At 49.1% G+C, this 23818-nt stretch overlaps 1 protein-coding gene across 1 annotated transcript; it reads right to left on the bottom strand.

Moving 5' to 3' along the window:
* Window positions 1–1263: 1263 nt before the first annotated feature.
* AIF1 (allograft inflammatory factor 1) lies at window positions 1264–23483 on the bottom strand. The gene is made up of 6 exons (XM_081854057.1): window positions 23288–23483; window positions 17688–17749; window positions 15405–15471; window positions 4546–4587; window positions 3760–3922; window positions 1264–1602 (listed from the first exon to the last, which is right to left on the bottom strand). Exons 1-6 carry the CDS (start codon window positions 23298–23300, stop codon window positions 1515–1517), a joined length of 435 nt encoding a protein of 144 aa, XP_081710183.1. The 5' UTR covers window positions 23301–23483; the 3' UTR covers window positions 1264–1514.
* Between the last annotated feature and the right edge of the window lie 335 nt (window positions 23484–23818).

Below are 23818 nucleotides of genomic sequence, written 5' to 3'. Positions count from 1 at the left end.
ATGTATGTGTGTGTGTGTTTATATAATAATAATAATAATAATAATAATAATAATAATAATAATAATAAATTTATTATTTATACCCTACCCATCTGACTGAGTTTCCCCAGCCACTCTAGGTGGCTCCCAATCAAGTGTTAAAAACAATACAGCATTAAATATTAAAAACTTCCCTTCAGATGTCTTTTAAAGATAGGATAGCTGCTTATTTCCTTCACATCTGAAGGGAGGGTGTTCCACAGGGCGGGCGTCACTACTGAGAAGGCCCTCTGTCTGGTTCCCTGTAACCTCACTTCTCGCAATGAGGGAACCACCAGAAGGCCCTCGGCGTTGGACCTCAGCGTCCGGGCAGAACGATGGGGGTGGAGACGCTCCTTCAGATATACAGGACCGAGGCCGTTTAGGGCTTTAAAGGTCAGCACCAACTCTTTGAATTGTGCTCGGAAATGTATATTGTATGTTGCTTTGAGATACCTTGGTTTTGTTAAAAAAGAAAGTGACCAATCAGTTTAACAAATAAAATACGTAAAAAGGCGAAAGATTTGCACGATCTGAGAAGCCAGGGTAAAAAATAAAATAAAATGCTCCAGGGTTTTCAAGAGCAGATTTGGGGATGGCACAGGGGAGAAGAGGTGTGTGTGGGGGGGGGGGGTTAATCAAATTGTGCACTAGTCCCATTATTTATTAGAATCCTTCCAGAAATATGCCAGGGGCTGATGGGAGTTGGAGAGCACCCGGTTGGCAAAGGCTGGTGCACAGGATTGCAATTTTCAGCCTAGGGCTATTCCCAAGGGTGAGAAAGCTGTTGGCCTTCATGAAGTCACCAGATTGCAGTTCTTGGGGCTGATGGGAAATGAAGTCCAACAACGCCTAAAAAAGTGGCACAGGAATCTCAATTGTGCTATGCCAGGCATAGGCAAACTCTGGCTCTCTGAAGTATCTGAAGAAGTGTGCATGCACACGAAAGCTCATACCTAGAACTAACTCAGTTGGTCTTTAAGGTGCTACTGGAAGGAATTTTTTTATTTTGTTTTGACTCTGGCTCTCTAGATATTTGGGACTACAATTCCCATCATCCCTGACCTCCGGTCCTGTTAGCTAGGGATGATGGGAATTGTAGTCCCAAACATCTGGAGGGCTGGAGTATGCCTATGCCTGTGCCATGCACACGGTGGGAATAAGCTTACTTCTGAGTAAACATGAACGAGACTACATTGCAAACACCATCGTTATTGGCATTACGATCAGCAGTTGTAACAGGAATTTAGTATATATATATATTTTAATGGAGAGAGTAAAAAGTAGAACAACAAATACGACCTTACAGGGAAAATACCTTCTCCCGCACCCCACCACTCAATGAGACAGAGTTCTGCCGTGGGAGGACTCAGAAATACTATTTCAAACGAACCCCTTATTCTAGGACATTTTTCCAAAAGAAAGGCTCTCGTGTTTACAAAGAGCTCGGGTAACAGCTTGGAGGCCGGAGCCAACCATGTAGTTAAAGGTATTTTTTAAGGAAGATCTGCAATTATTTTTTTGGGTGGGGGTCCGGCTGGCTTCTCATCCTTCTCTTTGGCTTTTTCTTCATACATCAGAATTCTGCAGAAATAAGAAGGAAATATGAATTCACAAGAGATGCCCCTTCTTAAATCAGACAAGTAGCCATTTAAGAAAATAAAACGAGCTCTGTTGGACCAGATAATTCCCCCCCAACCCACCAGGTGTGTCGTGTAATGGAGGGGGGAGTCACAACTGAACACCTGAGGATAATAAGAGTCTGAGGCTGTTCTAGGATCGGGGGTTATTCTCGATGTCTTCTTTGGGGTCCACCTCAAGGCTGCTTTTCATATCTAATGTGGGATTCTGCATATAAAAGTACTGCTAAAGTGGTCAGGCCAGGCCCTTTAAGTTAACGGCTCAAGCTCACTGTTAAATTTTGGCTTTATTATGTTAACTTTGGGCCAAAGGGGGGACCATAGAGAGACTCAACAGCTGGATTTTCCAGTGTGGCAAGCAAAAACAACTGTGACACCTTAAAAGACAAACCAAATTTATTATAACACAAGCTTTCATGAACTTTGTCAGATGCCACAAACTTAAATCTTATTTGACAGGTATTTAAAGGGGAGCATTGGATGGTGGAAGTTGAACCTTAATGAGATGCAAAAAAAAATTCCAGTCAGTGATAATTAGAGCTTAAATGTATGTTGAAGAGACAGGCCTTTAAACCTTTTATAGCAGCAGGCTGCTGAGATGGTTGTATTAACATCAGTAGTGGGGCAGAGTCATCACTTGTAAGTTAAATTGAGAGAAAGGTGGTTGTTGTTTTTAAGCATGCCGCATGTCTTAATTAGATTACGAACGCCAGGATAGCTGACTGTTTCTTGCAAATGGTTCTACAGGTGCATCTGATGAAGGGGGCTTGAGTCTATGAAAGCTTACACCAAGTTATTAAGGGACCACAAGACTTTTGGGTTGTTTGAATAGCTGAAGTCGAGTTCACGAGGGAGCAGTGGCTGTGAAGGAGTTGGTAGTCGTGAACTAGGCTGAGGAGAGACACAGAGACTTGACTTGCTCTCTGTGCTGAATCCAAAGCTATACAGTGGTACCTCGAGTTAAGTACTTAATTCGTTCCGGAGGTCCGTTCTTAACCTGAAACTGTTCTTAACCTGAAGCACCACTTTAGCTAATGGGGCCTCCAGCCGCCGCCGCGTCACCAGAGCACAATTTCTGTTCTCATCCTGAAGCAAAGTTCTTAACCTGAAGCACTATTTCTGGGTTAGCGGAGTATGTAACCTGAAACGTCTGTAACCCGAGGTACCACTGTATAGCTCAGGGCCTCTCCTAGAAACCTAATGGGGGAAGCAGGATCTATTGGAGAGTTAACATTGTGAGCCCTTCCACTTTATGCTCGGTGTCCAACAGTGAAAGTAGAACATGGTCGCCATGTTTATTACATGCCATAATAAAAGCCATATACAGTGGTACCTCGGGATGCAAACGGGATCTGTTCCGGAGCCCTGTTCGCATCCCGAACGGAACATAAGACGCGACTGCATGTCTCTGTGTGTGCGGGTCGTGTTTCGCTGCCGCTGCGCATGCGTGTGATGTCATTTTGACTGCGGATGTGCGAGCGGTGAAACCCGGAAATAATGCGCTTCATTACTTCCGGGTCGCCGCAGAGCGCAACCCGAAAGCACTCAATCTGAAGCGTATTTATCCAGAGGTATGACTGTATCGCAAAGACACCACAACCTTCCATGTAATACCTTAAGGACCGCCGCTCTCCATATTAAACTTCCTGGACCCTGAGATCATCTTCTGAGGCCCTCCTTCGTGTGCCGCCTCCTCGAGAGGCCCGGAGGGTGGCAAGACGAGAATGGGGCCTTTTCTACAGTGGCTCCCCATCTGTGGAATGCTCTCCCCGGGGAGGTTCGTCGGCACTTTCATTATAAATCTTTAGCCGCCAGGCAAAAATGTTCCTCTTCAACCTTTGCCTGACTGATATCCAATGCCCTTTTGTGAAATGTGTTGGGTGATCATTGGGTTGTTCTTGGTTTTGTTTTTATTATGTAGCTTGTGTTTTTATATTGTGATTTTTATGTGGCGAACTGCCCTGAGACCTCTAGGTATAGGACGGAATACAAATTTAATTTAATAATGATGATGACGATGGTGTAAGGAAATCAAACCCAAGTTTCGTGTGGGCAAAAATCTGATATCTTTGAGACCGGACTGTGCGTTAATGGTACTTACATTTTAAGGATAGCTGATCGCTTGCCCAGCATCATACGGACAAAGTCCCGGTAGGAGATGGTTTCGCTCATACCTCCAGTCACCTCAGTAATCATCTTCTTTAGCTCCAGGTGTGTCTTGGCTGCACCCAGTTTTTCTAGCATGCGCTTCAAGGCCATGATATCTTGGGGGAAGGGAGACAGCAAACCTGTATAACTAAAGTGGATTGCCATAGAGTGCGCTAAAATAATAATATAATAATAATTTATTATTTATACCCCGCCCATCTGGCTGGGTTTCCCTAGCCACTCTGGGCGGCTTCCAACAAAAGATTAAAAATACATTAAAACTGTTATGTACTGAGTTGAATAGGATCCAAAATGCAGCAGCCTGATTGGTCCTAGAACAATAGGATTCAGAATGCAGCAGTCTGATTGGTCCTAGAACAATAGGTTCCAGAATGCAGCCATCTTATTGGTCCACAGGAGCCACCCAATCCAGCTCCAGGTGGAAGTGAATCCGCGACCTGATTGGCCTACAGGAGAATCCCGGAATTAGCCAATCACGTGGGGCCCATTGTCTAAATAATGTATATAAAGCAGACATTCCGGGGGAGCTTCCATTCCTCCTCACCACTATGAGCTGAATAAAGAGCATGAAATCCACTGTCGACTCCGAGTATATTTCAAAAACATTAAAAATGCTGTAGATAAAGAAAATTAACGAACTAGGGAGCAGGAATGTCTCTGGTGCGGAAATTTGTGCATACGCAACTACGAAGCCATGCTATGAACACAATTCACCCACCTATATCTCCTTGTGCATTGAGATCAAAGTCCATGTATTTCTCTGGGTGGGGGAAAGAAAAAACAAAACAAACAAGGTAACGTAAATGCGCAATAGCCGCTTTTCTAAATTGGACGCAAAGTCTGTCCAGTCCGAAATACCTGTCTCCAACTATGGCCAGCTACGTACCCCTATGAAGGTCACAAACAGGGTGCAATGAAAGGACTCGGTCTTCATGGCCAATTCCTAGCATCTAGTACTTCAAGGTACGGTATACTGCGACTAAATATGGAGGTTCTCGTCTTAGCTCTCCAAAAGCTGTGACTAGATATATGCTCAACGGGTGTGCCTCATTCTTTTCTTTCTCTTTAAAAAGATAAATTTTATTTCATACAATCAATACACAATTTACGTATTAAAAATGTATTTTAAAAAATCTGTAAACCATTGATTTTACAACTTTTATAAAACTAAACCATTTTACTATGAGAGAACCAGAAAAAAATATTAATAGGTATAAATGTAAGCAGGACTTAATAAAGTTGCAAGTTGTTTTTAACTTGCTTTTCAATATTGTGTTTTAATGTTGGAACCTGCCCTCGGACCTTAGCGTGAAGGACAGGTATAATAATAAAAATAAAAATAAAAATAAAAATAAAAATAAAAATAATAAAATTATAATTAATAATAGCAATTAATGAAGGGTGCAGATACTTTGTCTAGTGTCAGACTTGTTCTTTTTGTTTAAAGCTTTCTACTTTTCTTTAAATGTGTTGATTACATGCCTTCATAAATACATATAATTAATTACCTGCCCTGAAATTCCCAAAGCTTATAATATGCAGGAATGAATTACCAGCTTCCACTTCCCTAAGCCTCTCTCCTTCTTTGCATTGCTTCTACTTTAACAATGTTCAACTGTTCCCTTACCTTCTGTCAGAGCCACCCTGGGTCCCAGCTCACAAGAGACCAAAGTCCAGTCCAAGCTATATACAAAAGGTTTTATTGAAGATCATTGTCGTCATTACATCCAAACTCCGTGGCTCCGCATCTGTTACCCTTAGATGTTAGAAGTCCCCTCTGAGTCCGTCCCTCCCCTGCACCAATTTAAGAGGCTTGTACTGCTCCACCTTTTCCTCTCTTTCCTTTTCCGCAGGGTCTTCCTGCCCCCCTGTCTTCTCTCTTTCCGGGACTCCCCAGAGGCTGAGTCTTCTCCCGCCTGCTCCCCCCTCCTTCGTGCTTTGGCACCAGGCTCCTCCTCAGAGCTCTCCTCATTTCCGCGCGCCTCTATATTTGAACTTGGCGCGCGTACGTTGCCTCTGACCTTCCTTTCTACAGTTACGCTGCTCTCGGTACTACACTCCTCCCTTTCAGGCAGGACGTCTTGCTCCGAACTCCTCCCCCTTCCTCCTTCCTGTCCTGCTCTTTCTGACACACTGGCAACTCCCCCCCCTCTGCTCCGTTCCGACGGGGGAGCTGGTCCCGCTTTGCCACTCCCACTGGGGATTCCCTCTTCGTTCCCCTCTCTCTGACTGATTCCCTCTCTTTTGCCCCTTGGCCTGACCAGGGGGGCTCCCTTCTGGGAATCCTCTGATTCGCTAGACGGACTTTGGGACAACCTCGGCTCGTTGTCGTCCTCTTCCTCCTCGCCCTCGCTCTCTGTCTCCTCTCTCCCTAAAACCCTGACATCCATCCCCCCCTCGAAGCCCCCCCTTCCCCCCTTCCGCTCATCGGGTGCAGGTTGTGGAAGCTGCCGCTCTTCGGAGGCGGACGCAGGATACAGATTCTGCACCTCCATCTCCTCTGTTTGCAGTTCGTTGTACGAGTGTTCGAATTCGGGTTCTTGACCCAAGGTGTTCTCTTCTCCCTCCTCCATTGGTACCTGGTCCGGTGCTGCCTGCCAAGGTCCCGTCAGCCATTTCCTGCGCCAGTCCTCCTCTGGTTGCTCGTCCCACCAATAAGAGGGTTCTGTGTCCACCCCCGAACACGATCCCCTGGGCGAGTTGGAGTCCGGCGACCTTTCTTCAGCTGAAGAAAAGCCGTGGAAAGTGCTGCCTGAACATGTGGGCGTAAAGAGCCAGTCATCAAAGTACTCGGCTGGCATGGGTCTATGAGGGAAAAGGGCATGGAACTCATCTTTTAAAAGAGGTTCGTCTAAGGCGTAGCCCGGCACCCAACCATTGGTACTGACTGGGGCACCCTCTCTGACTAGAAAATATTCTACTCCCTCTTGCCCCCATCTCGAGTCCAGGATCTCTGTGACCTCGTTGAGTGGTTCGGCCCTAGGCGCCCTCTCCCTCTCCTGTGACTTAGTGTGTTGTTGCGTGACTGTGTCAGACTCCTGAAACCTGTTCGGTGCCTTGTAGGGAGTGAGCACCGATCTATGAAAGACCGGGTGCACTCTGGAACCTTCGGGGAGGGCTAGTCGAAAGGCTACAGGGTTGATTTTAGCCTCCACCTGGTACGGCCCTAACTGCCTGTGCCCCAGCTTCTTCTTGGCCAACGACTTGGCTGGCATCGCTTGGGCCGCTAACCACACCCAGTCCCCCACCTGGATCTCCTCTCCCTCTCTCCTGTTTTTGTCAGCCTGCACCTTATATGCTTGCTTGGCCAGCTCTAAATGTCTCCGCAACTCTTCGTGCACCTCCTGCAGCTCCGCTGCAAACTGGTCGGCTCCTTGCGGCACCCCCTCTCCCGGTGCCACGAACCCCGGGAAGGTTCTGGGATGACGACCATTGTTCGCGAAAAACGGCGTCACCCCCGTGGACGCGTGCTTCGTGTTGTTATAGGCAAACTCTGCCATCGGCAGGTAGTCCACCCAAACTGCTGGTCGCTGGTTGGCGTAACATCTCAGGTACTGCTGCATGATCGCGTTGACCCTCTCAGCTTGGCCGTTGGTTTGTGGGTGTCTCGCCGACGTGAGGTTGATCTTGACGTTCAGGATACCTAAAAGCTTCTGCCAAAAATTGGAAACAAACTGGCGCCCCCTGTCGGACAGGATGGACTGCGGCAGCCCATGCACCTTGAACACGTGATCGATGAAGAGTTTGGCAGTCTGTTCCGCCGTCGCCACCTTTGCGCATGGAATGAAGTGCGCCATCTTGGTGAACAGGTCCACAACCACCAGTACCGCCGTCTTCCCCCTGGAGCTGGGCAGGTCAGTAACGAAGTCCAGAGCTACCCTCTCCCACGGTTGCTGTGGCGTTTCCAGCGGTTCCAACAGCCCCGCTGGCTTCTGGTGTACTGGCTTGAACCTCTGACAAGTGTCACACCTGGCGACGTAATCCGCTACCTCTCCACGCATCCGGGGCCACCAAAAGTCTCTTGCCACCAGTTCTATTGTCTTCTCCTTACCGAAGTGGCCTGCACTGGGGGCGTCGTGCAACTGCTGCAGAACCTTTGCGCGAAGCTCGTCGCTTGGCACGTAGAGGGCACCTTTGCGAGTTAGCAGCCCGTCGCGTAGTTGGAACTCTTCGCCACTCTGCACACCTCTGCGCAATTCCTCCATCTTGGACTGTGCGAACTGATCCACTTGCAACGCGCGTCGCACCGCGTCCAGATCTACTGTGGCGGCAGCGCACGACCACGCCTGCGGTGCGAAAATGTGCTTGGCTGCTACAGGCGCCACTTCATCGAGATATTGCGGTTTCCTGGATAGCGCATCGGCTATAACGTTGGAATCTCCTGGGACGTACTCTATCCGAAAGTCGAAATCCGCGAAGAATTCCGCCCAGCGCATGTGCCTCTGGCTTTGGAGCTTCGCCGTGCGCCAATACTCTAGGTTCTTGTGATCCGTGCGGACCTGTACTGTGTGCTTGGCTCCTATGAGGAAGTGTCGCCACGCTTTGAAAGCTGCGTGAATGGCTAACAGCTCCCTGTCCCATATGGTGTAGTTTTGCTCCGCTTTGCTGAGCTTTCTGGAGTAAAAGGCACCGGGTCTCCAGTTTCCATGTGGATCTTCTTGCAGGAGTACGGCTCCAACCGCTCTGTCTGACGCGTCGGTCTCTAGTCGTATGGGCTTGCCTGGATTCACGTGCAGCAGCTGCTCCTCGGAGGCGAAAAGGCTTTTAAGCTTCTGAAAAGAGCGCTCCGCCTGTTCCGTCCACACGAACCTCTTTTTCTTGGAACTGAGAGTGTCCGTGATCGCTGCCGTCTCCTTTGCAAAACCTCTGATGAATTTGCGGTAGAAGTTGGCGAAGCCGATGAATCTTTGGACTTCCTTCCGATTGCGAGGGCTCTTCCAGTCCAACACCGCGCGGACCTTGGCGCTGTCCATGGCCAGCCCCTTGTCGGACAGCTTGTAGCCTAGGAAATCCACGTCCGTCACATCAAACTGGCACTTCTCTAACTTGGCGTAGAGCTTGTTCTCCCGTAGTCTCTGCAGGACTTCCTTTACGTCCTTCTCATGGGCCTCCTCCGTTTCCGAAAAGATCAGGATGTCGTCGAGGAAACACACGCATTTCTTGTAGAGAAGTCCCGCTAGCACGTGATGCATAAATGCTTGGAAGACGTGAGATCCATTTTGGAGACCAAATGGCATAACTCTGTATTCGTACGTGCCCAGAGGCGTGAACATGGCCGTCTTCCACTCATCGCCCTCCCGGATGCGTATGAGGTTATACGCTCCACGCAGATCCAATTTGGTGAAGATCTTCCCCTTCCTTACGGTTGCCAGGAGATCATCTATCTTGGGCATGGGGAAGGCCTTGGGTTTGGTCTTACTGTTTATGAATCGATAGTCCACAATGAGTCTTTTCTGGGGCGTGTCTTTCTTCTTTACAAAGAAAACAGGACTGCCCCCCACCGCTTTCGATTCTCGGATGAATCCGCGCTTCAAATTGTGCTCTATGAACTCCCTGAGTTCTTGCATCTCGTCCTCAGACATGGAATACAGCTTTGCAGTCGGCAACTGCGCCCCTGGCACCAGGTCGATGGCACAATCATAAGGCCTGTGGGGCGGCAACTGGTCAGCTTCCTTCTCGCAGAAAACCTCCAGGAACCCCTCGTACTTGCGGGGTACTGCCTGCACCATGCCAAGTTGCAACTGCTGCTCAGCTCCCTCCTCCAGGCTGGACTGGATGCAATGTTGAGCACAGTACGATGAGCAAAAGGTGATCTGCCGTTGGTACCACGCTACAGCAGGACTGTGTCTCTCCAGCCAACTCATGCCTAATACTATAGGCGTGTCTGAAAGGCGGGTGACATTGAAGCTGATGACTTCTCGATGATTTCCAATCCTCATCACCATGGGAGGCGTCTGTTGCACAACTTGTCCTCCTAGCAATTTCCTGCCATCCACCGTGACTACGTTCAGAGGTGTTGTCGCTGGCAGAAGCGCTATGCGATGCCGCTTGACAAAGTGCGTCCCCACAAAATCTGCGTTGCTCCCAGAATCAATCGTGATGGGGACTTCCAGGGTGGTTCCATTCGGCAACTGAAGTGTTGCAGTGAGCTGCACCGCTGGCTTGGGTGGTAAAGGGTCTGTGCGTTGCAAAAGCGCTGGGGACTGCTCTACAGATTCGCCTGGCTGAGCCCCAGCAGCTCTGCTTCCAGCCAGGCACTGTCGTTTCCCTGAGGTTGCTCTGCTTGCATCATTTCTGCTGCAACAGTTGCTAAAGCTGCAGTGTGTTTCTGCAGCCTCTGGGGACACTCTTTCGCCATGTGCTGTGCACTGTCGCAAATGTAACACTTCCTGGTCCCTCTAGGAGGCTTTGCCTTCACTGCACCGGAAGCTGGGGCTCTGGCTGTTGCTTGAGCCTTAGCACCACCAAGTTCCATGGGCTCCTCCCCCTGCCTTCCCAGTGGCGAAGGATGTGACTGACTGAACTCCCTGGGGATGAAAGAAGACGTCCTCGCTGGTGGACGCACCTGACGTTCTTCCTCAGTGTGCCAAGGACGTCCCTCGTGCCGTATCCCAATCGCCAAAGCCCTCTGCACAAGCTCCTCCAGGGTCTGGGGTCTGTCTCCCCTGGCAAGTTCATCCTTAATGGGACCGCTGAGCCCCTCCCAGAACAAATCCCTCACAGGTGCACAATCCTTCTCCCAGCTTAGCGCAGTCAGTAAAGCAAAAAATCTAGAATGGTACTGACGCACGGTGGCTTTGCCTTGCCGCAATCCAAAAATTTCCCTGCGTGCAAGATCCACATCTACAGTAGACTGGAAGCAGGCATCCATCGCTTTAATGAATTCATCTGCATCGCGGCGGGCAGGGCCATCTTCACGCCACAAATTGCGCAACCAGTCTCTGGCCGGCCCATGCAAGTGAGAAACAATAAACCCCACTTTCTCCTCCTCATCTTTAAAGTCATGACGAAGCAAGTGCAATGCATACAAAACGTCTGCTCTGAAACTGGGGTAGTGCTTCAGGTTCCCATCGAAGTGGGTGACTAGGCTGCCCCCCCTCCGTCCAAGTCCAATCCCCTCTGATCTGGACCCTGGGAACCCTTCCCTGCTTGCACGTTCCCACCTTGTTTGCAGGTCCTGGCAGCGCTTCTCCATTTCGTCATGCTTCTTCTGAGACGCAAGGACTGCAGCAGTGAGTTCGGAAACTGTAGTTCGCAGCGCTGTCAACTGCTCCTCCGCAGTCATGGCTGTCACCGTTCGTGAGCTTTGCAAAAAAAATATTTTGCGTTCTTTGGAGGGGACTTTCTGTCAGAGCCACCCTGGGTCCCAGCTCACAAGCGACCAAAGTCCAGTCCAAGCTATATACAAAAGGTTTTATTGAAGATCATTGTCGTCATTACATCCAAACTCCGTGGCTCCGCATCTGTTACCCTTAGATGTTAGAAGTCCCCTCTGAGTCCGTCCCTCCCCTGCACCAATTTAAGAGGCTTGTACTGCTCCACCTTTTCCTCTCTTTCCTTTTCCGCAGGGTCTTCCTGCCCCCCTGTCTTCCCTCTTTCCGGGACTCCCCAGAGGCTGAGTCTTCTCCCGCCTGCTCCCCCCTCCTTCGTGCTTTGGCACCAGGCTCCTCCTCAGAGCTCTCCTCATTTCCGCGCGCCTCTATATTTGAACTTGGCGCGCGTACGTTGCCTCTGACCTTCCTTTCTACAGTTACGCTGCTCTCGGTACTACACTCCTCCCTTTCAGGCAGGACGTCTTGCTCCGAACTCCTCCCCCTTCCTCCTTCCTGTCCTGCTCTTTCTGACACACTGGCAACTCCCCCCCCTCTGCTCCGTTCCGACGGGGGAGCTGGTCCCGCTTTGCCACTCCCACTGGGGATTCCCTCTTCGTTCCCCTCTCTCTGACTGATTCCCTCTCTTTTGCCCCTTGGCCTGACCAGGGGGGCTCCCTTCTGGGAATCCTCTGATTCGCTAGACGGACTTTGGGACAACCTCGGCTCGTTGTCGTCCTCTTCCTCCTCGCCCTCGCTCTCTGTCTCCTCTCTCCCTAAAACCCTGACACCTTCCTTATCACATCTAATTTATTAGGCTTCTGATCTTAACCCTCCATGCCCTTGCATAGTCATTGCTGGATGCTGTTGTTTATCAACTATATCAACTATATTGTGATGGTTTATTCTGTTATATGTATATAGTCATATCTCGGGTTACAGACGCTCAGGTTACAGGACCTGCCGAAACCCGGAAGTACCGGAACGGGTTAGTTCCGGGTTTTAGGGGTCCTGCATGTGCAGAAGCACTAAATGGATGGAATGGAACACAGTGCTCTAGCCAGAACGGTCAGCTCTGAATTGGTTCTGTTCAGTGATTTCGCTCAGTGTTTCAGCTCAGTGATTCAGCTCAGCTCAGAGGGTGGCTGCATCTGGCTGTGCTCTGATGTCCATCAATCACACCTTCGTCGCCAGAGTTAAGTTGTGGGTGAACATATCAGACGACACAGTGATTCTTCAAACAGCTCTTGTTTATTCACAGGCCAGAACAGAACTGAACTGAAGGGTTCAGCTAGCCTGCTTATATAGAGCTCCACTACAACGCAACAGTAACCATTTTCTGTAACTATACCATCACTGAACGTCACTTTCAATCCCTTATTTGCATATGTGGACCTGAGTGAAAACTATCTACAGTATCCCCCTGCTGGCCCAGGGTGAAAACTTCAATACATAACACCAGGGAACTATGGGAATTGTATCTCTGTGTGGAATTGGGGTGGTGGTGGTTCCCAAACAACTCTCGGCATCTTTAGCAAACTACCATTCCCAGAGTTCTTTGGGGCAAGCCATGACGGTTTAAAGCGGTGTGACATTGCTTTACATGTACGGTGCAGATGGAATCTGTTGTAAACAAAAATTGCCCTTTTCCCTTATGGAGTATCCAAGAGCCCATATGGAGTCCTTACATAGGTTCCCTATTGGTAGGTGTCACAGCCACCCAGGTGGGTCCCAGCTCACGAGAGACCTTACTCCGTTATAGTTTACTTACAGGAAAAGTTTATTGAAGATAATTGCTTCTTTCACAGTTCAGCATTGTGGCTGTACGTCTGTCACGTTAGACCGCCGAAGTCCCCCTCTGACTCCTCCCCTCCTCCACACCAACTTAATAGCCTGGCTCTAGACCACCTCTTCCTCTCCTTTCTTTTCCGCAGGGTCTTTCTGCCCCCCTGGGTTCTCTCTTTCCGGGATTCGCCTGAGGCTGAATCCTCTGCCGCCTCCTGCCCCCTCCTTCTGGCTTTGGGGCCGGGCTCCTCCTCTGAGCTTTCCCCACTTCCCCGCGCCTCTATGTTTGAACTTGGCGCGCGTACGTTGCTTTTGACCTTTCCTTCGTCCTCTATACTGCCCCCTGTTCCACTCTCTACCCTTTCCGGCTGAACACCTTGCTCCAACCCCCTCTCTCTGTTTTCTCCTGTTCCTCCTCCCTCCGAGAGGCTGACAACTCCACCCCCTTTACTCCGTTCCGGCTGAGACCCCTCTGACAGCGTCTGTGCTTCACTGGGCTTTCTCCCCTCCTTTCCTGACTTTTCACAGCTTCTCTCTTCTCCTGCTTTTCGCCTGATCATGCTAGCTCCCTTTTGGGAATCCTCTGACTCACTGCTTAGGCTCATAGATTCCCTTCGAATTCCGTCATCTTCTTCCTCGTCTCTCTCTCCCTCCTCCCACTCGCTTTCCGTCTCCTCTGCCATCTCCTCACTTCTCCCAGAAACCCTGACAGTAGGAGAAGACAACAGAGGCCAACCAGAGAATATTGAGAATATTGAGAAGCAAAGCAGCTAGTAAGCTTGATCTTTATTGATCTGTTGCAACAGGGTGCTCCCATCACCCGCAGGAGAGGAGGAGGAAAATTCCTATCACTAAACCACATACAGTGGAACCTCGGTTTTCGAACGTAATCTGTTCCAGAAGACCGTTTGACTTCCGAAATGTTCGAAAATCGAAGGGCTGTCACCAATTTCAGTGGGGGGAAAAGAGGAACGCGCTTCGGAAGCCGTTTGAGTTCTGAAAAACATTCAAAAACCGGAATACTTCTGGGTTTTCGCATTCGGGAGCCGAAACACTCAGCAACGGAGCCGTTCAAGAACCGAGGTTTGACTGAAATGGAAGAAGGAAGTCTAAAATGGACCAGCCCCTACTGCCTCCAGGGAAGGAAAGCTCAACACTGCCTTACAAGGCGCTGAACAGTTCATATGATTGAGACATTAATTTCTCCTCTGGCTACAGTGATGTAGCTCCTGCCAAAGTTCAGCCCTCCTGCCCCTTCCAAAGCACCCCCAAATGTCTCCTCTGAGAATGCTAGGTGATGGGGCTTGGGCATGGGTAGGCAAACTAAGGCCCGGGGGCCAGATTCGGCCCAATTGCCTTCTAAATCCGGCCAGCGGATGGTCCGGGAATCAGCGTGTTTTTACATGAGTAGAATGTGTCCTTTTATTTAAAATGCATCTCTGGGTTATTTGTGGGGCATAGGAATTCGTTCATCCCCCCCCAATATAGTCTGCCCCCCCCCAAGGTCTGAGGGACAGTGGACCGGCCACCTGCTGAAAAAGTTTGCTGACCCCTGGGCTTGGGAATCAGCAAACAGGCCTGGGGTCTGCATTCTTTTTTATTTTATTTTAAAATATATTTCTTAGTTTGGGCAGCTGGCTGGCAGCTGGCTGGTTACGAAACAAACAAGCAAAACCAGTTTGCCACCCAGATTTTGCATCATTATAAAATATTTTCTTTTGTTTACAAAAGTATGTGTGTCGTCTCTTTCTTCAGGTTGTGTTTTCTACGTATCAGTTACATTTGTTGTGAGACGTTGGGTGTTATATGCAGGAGGGGGGAAAAAGAAACCAAATGGGCATTGTGCAGTTTCGCATTTTGGAAAAAAAAAAGGGGGGGCGGGACTTGCTTAAATCATTCTGCCACCATGACTAGATGACCCCAGAGTTAAATGGGAGTTTGTTTATGTTGCCCTGATGCTGAATGTATTTACAGTGGTAACTAGGGTTAAGAACTTAATTCGTTCTGGAGGTCCGTTCTTAACCTGAAACTGTTCCTAACCTGAGGTACCACTTTAGCTAATGGGGCCTCCCGCTGCCGCTGCGCTATTTTCGTTCTCATCCTGAAGCAAAATTCTTAACCCAAAGTACTATTTTGGGTCTGTAACCTGAAGCGTATGTAACCTGAGGTACCACTGTACTTTGGAATAAGCACCATGTTGTCATAGAAAGGAATATTGGTTGGGTACATGTTCAGAATAGGCCCATTAATATTTGCAGACCTAAATTAGTCATGTCTATTATAAAATTGTAGCGTTGCAGGGTACCCCGATGGTCATCTAGTCCAACCCCTTGCCATGCAGTGGGTCTCCTCTGTGCAGGGCTAGAATTAGATGCAGCTCAAAAGTATTTTTTTGTTATCCATTTCTGCAACAACATGGGGCTTATTCCCCCCATCCCACACCCCCTCCTGCAACCTCAAGTCCTCCATGGATGGCACTCACTCTTAAATATTGCTAATTTGTCAGGTAGGTCTTCGTCAGTGCTGTATTTGGGGTTATCCATAAATTCCTGTAGAAAGGCAGGGGGGGAAATATTGATTAGGGTATGAACAGATCCAGTCAAAAAGGTAAAAAAAGGATGCCTGGGTGGTTAAGTCCAGTCAAAGGCGACTATGGGGTTGTGGCGCTCATCTTGCTTTTCTGGCTGAGGGAGCCGGTGTTTGTCCACTGACAGCTTTCTGGGTCATGTGGCCAGCATGACTAATCCGCTTCTAGCGCAATGGAACACTGACGGAAACCAGAAACGCCGTTTACGTTCCCGCCGGAGTGGTACCTATTTATCTACTTGCACTGGCGTGCTTTCGAACTGCTAGGTTGGCAGGAGCTGGGACAGAGCAACAGGAGCTCACTCTGTTGTGGGGAATCGAACCGCCGACCTTCCGTTTGACAAGACCAAGAGGCCCAGTAGTTCAGACCACAGCACCACTCGCTCCCAGTGCCACCTAGTGACTGAAGTAGGTAATGTCACGAGGCACACCAGCTGCCAGGGAAAAAGGGAGTCGCCCCCTCAAAAGAGCAGGAAACATCAAGCCAGCTGAAGGGTGGGCGATGAAGCTTAGAGAGTCGCTGCCAGTCAGTGCAGACCACCCTTTGCCAACCCCGGGTCCCCAGATGTTGTTGGCAATGTTAGAAATTCCCCAGGCGTGTTTTTGCAACCGACTTGGGTCCAGTTTGCGACCGTGCGGAAATTTCTGGATGCCAGGTTTGCAACTGACACCTCCACCTGGAAGACTGACTTATTTAAGACTTTACCACAGTGTAAGAGCTCCTCTTCCTTCTGGATTTAGTTTTGCACACCAGGCATGCATGCTGTGAAGCTAATCCGTCTGTCAGCCTCGCTCCTCCCCTCATGTTTCAGATGCCTGCTTATTTCAGATAATTTAACAGGAAACCTGCCTACTGTCAAGTCAGAGCGTTTGTCCACCTAGCTTAGCATTCTTGCACTGACTGGCAGCCGTGGCTGTCTAGGGCATCAGATGGGGATCTTTCTCAGTCTCACCTGATACACCAGGGCTGGAACCACACACCTTCCCCATGCAAAGCATGTATTCTGCCACTCAGCTTTCCCTTCCCCTCAACTTTAACGACTCCCTGTATGCCTTGCTTACTTGCTCATTCATCCTTTTAAGTTATTTGAGAGGACGGGGAACCAAAAACCTTTTTTTAAAGCAGCTGTAAAACTGCTCTGGCTACTGGACTCTCTGCGGGTCCAACATGCAAATTATGGTGACGTCACATGTGCTAGCCAGTCAGTGCTATCCACAGTCGCCTTCTACAAAGCTGTGGAACCATTTGTCAAAGAGCTTGACTCTGGGGTGGGGAATCTCAGGCCTGGACCCTGAATGCAACCTTCCAAGCCTCTTCATCTGGGCTCCAGTATTCTCCCCACACCACACCCCCTCTCCTAGTCCAAGCCCCTTTGCTGTCTCTGCCTTGCACCCTCATTGTGGGGTTTTTGTGTGTGGTTTGGCTGGAATGCATCCTTGGAATCTGATAATGTCTTGTCTGTTTGCCTGGATGGGAGAAATTGTATAAAGGTAACAATGACATTGGTTGCTCCACCATAGCTGTCAACTTACAGATTTGAAAATAAGGGATCAGCAGCCTCAAAAATAAGGGATCAGCAGCCAAAATAAGGGATTTTCCAAGCACAGGTGTGTTCAACTTCTGAGCGCCTCCGAGCCAAAGGCAGAAAGCCCAGCCAGCAGCCAAACAAAGCCTCACGCCTCAAGGAAAACCACAATCACCTCTCCGCTGGGAAGCGCTGAGCAAAGGCGTGTCCCCAGGCAATGCAGCCGATTTGATCAGCACAAGGCATGCAAGCTCCACCCTCCAGTCGTTCTTAGACTGCTTATTGGGTGAGCAACGCAGCCAAGCAACACAGTTGGAGCCTCCCTCCTCCCTGGACGGCAGGGAGGGAGGGAGAGGAGCTGTTTCCTTTGAAACCCGGGAAATTTAAGGGACATCATCAATAAGGGACAGCAGCTGGACACAGCGCTGGGATAAGGGACTGTCCCGCCAAATAAGGGACACTTGACAGCTATGTGCTCCACCTACCTTTGCCTCTGGCCCTACCCACCACTTGCATCTGGCCCTGCAGAAGTTTGTTCAGAAGGGAATGTGGCCCCTGGCCTTAAACACCCCCCACCCCTGCAGCGTGTGCAGCGAAACAGCTTCCAGACTGGCTCGAGCCTCCTCACCCGCAGTGCTAAGAAACCGCCTTACCTTGTTGAGGGAGTCCAGGAATTCCTCCTGCTGGGCTTTTAACATTGCAAACGCTTTTCCTCCTAGGAGGCAGAGAAGAGGGTTAATGGTTGCCATTAATGTCCTGGTTTTCAGGTGTAAAAATGGTGTTTCTGTGATTTTGTTGAATCAGCAAAATGTCGGGGAAAACCCGGATGTATGGCAATGCGATGGAAAAAAAGCAGCGGAAAAGCTAAAATCACTATTTTGGGGGGAGTCCCCCCCAAAAAAGCTCAATAATTTTGGTGGTTTCCTTAAGAATGTTTGTGCTGACCTTTAAAGCGCTAAACGGCCTCGACCCAGTATACCTGAAGGAGCGTCTCCACCCCCATCATTCAGCCCGGACACTGAGGTCCAGCGCTGAGGGCCTTCTGGTAGTTCCCTCACTGCGATAAGTGAGGTTGCAGGGAACCAGGCAGAGGGCCTTCTTGGTAGTGGCACCCGCCCTGTGGAACGCCCTCCCACCAGATGTCAAAGAGAAAAACAATTACCAGACTTTTAGAAGACATCTGAAGGCAGCCCTGTTTAGGGAAGCTTTTAATGTTTAATAGGTTATTGTATTTTAATATTCTGTTGGAAGCCGCCCAGAGTGCCTGGGTAAACCCAGCCAGATGGGCGGGGTATAAATAATAAATAATAAGTTATTATTATATTATTATTAATGAAGCTCAACCATTTTGTGGTCTTCCTAAAAAAAACCTCAACAACTCTGCCAGTGTCAGGAATTTTACTTTTTGAAATATGCCAACCCTAGTTAATAGGGCGAGTGGAGTAAGAGTTGTTCAGCAGTGGAATAGACTTCCACAAGAAGTGGTGGACTCTCCGTCCTTGGAGGTATTTAAGCAGAGGTTGGAGGCCCATCTGTCATGGATGCTTTAGCTGAGATTCCTGCATTGTAGGGGGTTGGTCTAGATGACCCCTGGGTCCCTTCCAACTCTTATGATTCTATGATCTCCCTGACTTTGACCTAATACTTTTTTTTAATCAAATGTCCATCCCACCCTTCCCCCCAAAGGGGTCCAGGGAGGTGAACACTTTTGTGGTAAGAAATAAAATATAATTAACTATAGAAACATACAGTGGTACCTCGGGTTAAGTACTTAATTCGTTCTGGAGGTTCTTAACCTGAAGCACCACTTTAGCTAATGGGGCCTCCTGCTGCCGCCGCACCGCCGGAGCACAATTTCTGTTCTCATCCTGAAGCAAAGTTCTTAACCTGAGGTACTATTTCTGGGTTAGCGGAGTCTGTAACCTGAAGCGTATGTAACCCGAGGTACCACTGTATTGGGGTTGGTTGGGGTGGCAGTGTAGAGCATATCGGTAGGTCACTTCCAGGCCTGCGATTCTGTATCTAGTGAGGTTTGGAATCATTATTATTATTATTATTATTATTATTACTAATACTATTACTATTTTTATTATTATTACTAGAAGAAGCTGCTGAACCAGTCAGAAAAGTCTCTGTAAGGCAGTGGCCTCACTGCCATTTCCATGTCTAAAGATGTTGCTCTGTTGCCATAGAGACAAATGGGGGCGTGTCTTTTCCTATCTCCCCTTGACCGGATGCTACATTATCCCAGGATGGAGGACAATAGACTGGAAGAGACACTGTGTGTGTGACTATTGGCTGATGCTGGAAGCTTGAGACACAGAGGCTTGTCTTGCTCTGTGCTGGACCCAAAGGCTTGGTGGTGGTGGGTCTCTCTGGGAAGAAGAAGAAGAGTTTGGATTGGATATCCTGCCTTTCACTCCCTTTAAGGAGTCTCAAAGCGGCTACCATTCTCCTTTCCCTTCCTCCCCCACAACAAACACCCTGTGAGGTGAGTGGGGCTGAGAGACTTCAGAGAAGTGTGACTGGCCCAAGGTCACCCAGCAGCTGCATGTGGAGGAGCGGGGAAGCGAACCCGGTTCCCCAGATTACGAGTCCACCGCTCTTAACCACTACACCACACTGGAACCTAATGGGGAAGCAGGAACTGTCTTGCCATGAGCCTTTCCATTCTATGCTGAGGTTGTAAATGAAACCATAGACCTGGAAGACACTGCGCTCTCAGTTGACCTTCATTCCAAGGAAATTGAACACAGGGTAAGCACAGCCACCCTTGGAGTCTCTCACCGCTTGGAGATTGCGGTGCATGCCACAATATTTTAAACATGTGAAAACTGTTAGGTAAAGGTAAAGGAACCCCTGTCCATTAGGTCCAGTCATGACCGACTCTGGGGTTGCGCACTCATCTCGCTTTACTGGCCGAGGGAGCCGGCATACAGCTTCCGGTTCATGTGGCCAGCATGACTAAGCTGCTCAGTGGAGTAGTGTGGGGGGTGCAGGGGGGGCGGCCGCACCGGGCACAACATCTGGGGGTTAGGGTTACGGGGCGCAAATCCACGGGTTAGGGGGCGCAAATTACTTGCCTTGCCCCGGGTGCTGACAACCCACGCTACGCCACTGAAGCTGCTTCTGGCGAACCAGAGCAGTGCACGGAAACGCCGTTTACCTTCTCGCCAGAGCGGTACCTATTTATCTACTTGCACTTTGACGTGCTTTTGAACTGCTAGGTTGGCAGGAGCAGGGACTGAGCAACGGGAGCTCACCCCGTCGCGGGGATTTGAACTGCCGACCTTCTGATCGGCAAGTCCTAGGCTCTGTGGTTTAACCCACAGAGCCACCTGCGTCCCGTGAAAACTGTTAAGTAGATCTAAAAGCAATGAAGCTTCTGAGGCAAATTTAAGAGCAGATGGAACAAAATCAGGTATCTAGATACATCTTCTGAAACAGAAAAGTTTCCAGTGGACATCTCGAAGAGAACAGTGATGGCGCTGGCCTAATCTCGCTATGGCCGTTGAATGTCTCTGGAGTCTCCCAGTTTCTGCCATTTCCTCTTTCCGACACAATTTCCTGACTTGCATGTGTGCTGGCGGTTATGTGTTTCAATTTCTGTAGACTGCTTTGCTTTTGGTTCGCAGTGTCGTTTGGCTAACCAAAGAGGAACCTAGCCCAAATTTCCTGACTCGGTTTTTTTGTTCCCTGCCTTCCTCCAGTTGCAAAGGGGAAATGGAATAGGTAAACAGCAGCAGCAGCAGCTACCAAATTGAGGCATCGCAGCTGTGGTGGGGAAAGTGAGGGGGGGACATTTACAAAGCTGGGGGATGGGAGCACCGGTTTAGGGTACACTCTAAGGTAGGGGTAGCTCATGTGAGGACTCCAAATCCCATCCCCCCCAATCACCGGCCATGCTGAAAAAAAATGCTTTGGGATGGGAGAGAGAGAAAGGGGAGAAATTACACTAAATGGAACTTCCCTCCCACAGTTTTTTCTTTAGTCACACCTACTCCAGACATTTAAAGCATACAGTGGTACCTCGGGTTAAGTACTTAATTCGTTCCGGAGGTCCATATTTAACCTGAAACTGTTCTTAACCTGAAGCACCACTTTAGCTAATGGGGCCTCCTGCTGCTGCCACGCCACCGGAGCACGATTTCTGTTCTCATCCTGAAGCAAAGTTCTTAACCTGAAGCACTATTTCTGGGTTAGTGGAGTCTGTAACCTGAAGCGTATGTAACCCAAGGTACCACTGTAGGTTTTTATGCAGAGGTTGTCATGGGTGATGCAGCAGAGATGAGAAAGTGTTTGGATTTGATACCCAGCTTTAGTCACTACCCGAAGGAGTCTCAAAGCGGCTCACATTCTCCTTTCCCTTCCTCCCCCACAACAAACACTCTGTGAGGTGAGTGAGGCTGTGAGACTTCAGAGAAGTGTGACTGGCCCAAGGTCACCCAGCAGCTGCATGTGGAGGAGCGGGGAAGAGAACCCGGTTCACCAGATTACGAGTCCACCGCTCTTAACCACTACACCACACTGGCTCCCTCACAACCCACTTCCTTCCGATTAGAAAAGGAAAGCTGTGGATGAGCAGAGGTGTGTGCAGTTCGGGCAGCCCTTGCGCATGCGCAGATGACAACACATTCACAAGTGACAGCTTCAGTGCGTTGGAGTTCCGAGTATGGAAACATGAGGCAATGGGGACCGGGGGAAAACTTCCCCTCTGCACAGCAACGTAAGTATCAGGGAGGGGGAGAATTCAGATCAGGAAAATGGCATGTTGGCAAGGTTTAAGCCAACCCCCACCCCCAATTGCTAGGACCAATTTAGGTTCCCGCCTCAACTGCATTTGCCCTTGAAAAATTAAATACTGGAGATTTGATTGTGACCATTTTGTCTAGTGCCAAGGAAAAAGAAAGTGTGAACAACTGTTAAAAATACTCCTTGACTGTCTTTCAGGGAGTGAATCCAGATTAAAACCAGTGGAAGATTTAAGGAGCCAATTCACAAACCTGTTACAGTATCATCAATTACATGATATGTTTAAACTAGATAAGAAAAATGGGTTTCCGGACCAAATCTGAAAGAGATTTATTACAGAATAAGGATAAACTATATTGTCTAAAATGTATAAATTGTAAACACAGGACGAGCTGGTAAAAGCTTCAATGATACACTGGGCAATGGACATAGGGCACAATATAGCTCTAAACCTTTGGAAGAATGATTTGAAATTTACTGCATGCTACTGCATGCTGGAAGAAAATTACATGAAAATTACATGAAAATGATTCATAGATGGTATTTAACCCTGAGCAGACTGGCTAAGAAATATAAAATAGAATCAGATTTGTGTTGGAAATGTAAAGAAATGGAGGTGACTTTTTTTTCCATATGTGGTGGGCGGGTAAAAAGGTTAAAGGAAATGATTTATAATGAGGTAAAAAAAAAATGTTTAAAACAACTTTCCCCAAAAGACCAGAGGCATTTTTGCTAGGAATCGTTCAGATAGAGGCTCCCAGGTCCCAGAAAAACCTATTTTTGTATGCAACAGTGGCGGCCCAAGTTTTGTTAACCCAAAAGATATTTATATTCCTCCATGGATGTACCCAGTTCTCTCTCACGTCTCCCAGTTTTATTTTCACCACAGCTCTGTGAGGACGCAGGTGGTATTAGTCTGTCTCCTGTAGTTTCCCAGCGTGATAGGGTAGGCCGGACTTTGCCAACCTGGTGCCCTCATGATGTTTTGGACCACAACTCACCTCAGCCAGCTTAGCTTAGCCAACGGTCAGGGGAACGATAGGAGTCGTAGTACAAAGTCTGGAGGGCACCAGGTTGACGAAGGCTGTGTACACACCATGCGCCTAAAGCACATTCCCACCCCCCTCCAAAGGACCCTGGGAACCCTAGCTCCGTGAAGGGTCCACTATAGTTCCCAGGATTCTTTGGGAGGGGTGGGAATGTGCTTCAAAGGTATGATGCAGCTGAAGGTTTGGCAACCCAGCCGCGATCTCCTTCGCAGGCTGCTGCCCCGCTCCTTCTCCCCGACGTATTTCCAGATTCCCTCTTGCCCTGCCTTGGGTGCCTCTGCTGGTTATATGCTCCTCTCTGCTTTATGGTCGCTAACATTTCCTGCATCCAAACCTCTCTCTCTCCATAATAGTCTCCACCTTTGGATACACCACAAGCCTCCCATCTTCCTGTACCCTGGACAGTTACGATCTCTTTCCTGGACTAAGATGGTTTCCTCAGCAGCCGATACCTTGGGGGTCCATGGGTCTCCTCCTTGCCTTTTCCTCAGAGGGTTCCCCTCGACTTCTTCTCTGCTGAACTGATGTCTCGCCTCCTCAGCTGCTCCCTCCTGCTCCTTCTCTGTGTGCATATAGATATTTCAGTCTGTAATATATATGGGGAGGCGACTTCCTCTTTTGCTCTGAGAAACCACATCTCATTGACACTCGCACAGACCATGTGGAGAAGGAGAGAGGAAAGGTTTTCTGAGAGGGCTTGTGCTGCAAAGTGGGAGGCCTGAGAGAGAGAGAGAGAGAGAGAGGAAGTTGCAGGCTGCCCTTCAGCAAAAGGAAGCTGGGGGCTGAAACACAGTCTGGGCGGGGGTTGGTCCTCGGGCGCCGCGTTGGCGACCTTTGCCGCCGTAGGTCTTCGGCTGCTTGCTGTTTTGAGTTGCACGCCTGACAGTTCGCACCTTTTGTGTCGCACTGGTGCGGCTAGAGGTTGTCAGCGTGGTTCTCATGGGTGAAGTGGCACCCTCTGCCCCCCCCATCCGCTTCCTTGG

This window comes from Podarcis erhardii (genome assembly GCF_964252035.2).
Source record: "Podarcis erhardii genome assembly, chromosome: 2".
In the NCBI taxonomy this organism is placed as follows: Eukaryota; Metazoa; Chordata; class Lepidosauria; order Squamata; family Lacertidae; genus Podarcis; species Podarcis erhardii.
The sequence above is the reverse complement of the archived record's forward strand: the minus strand, read 5'-3'. Positions and strand labels throughout refer to the sequence as shown.

Coding starts and splice junctions, on each gene's coding strand:
- AIF1 (XM_081854057.1), bottom strand. Junction 15,472..17,687: donor TCCTGGACTCCCTCAACAAG/GTAAGGCGGTTT, acceptor GCCTTTCTACAG/GAATTTATGGATAACCCCAA. Junction 3,923..4,545: donor CAATGCACAAGGAGATATAG/GTGGGTGAATTG, acceptor CCTTCCCCCAAG/ATATCATGGCCTTGAAGCGC.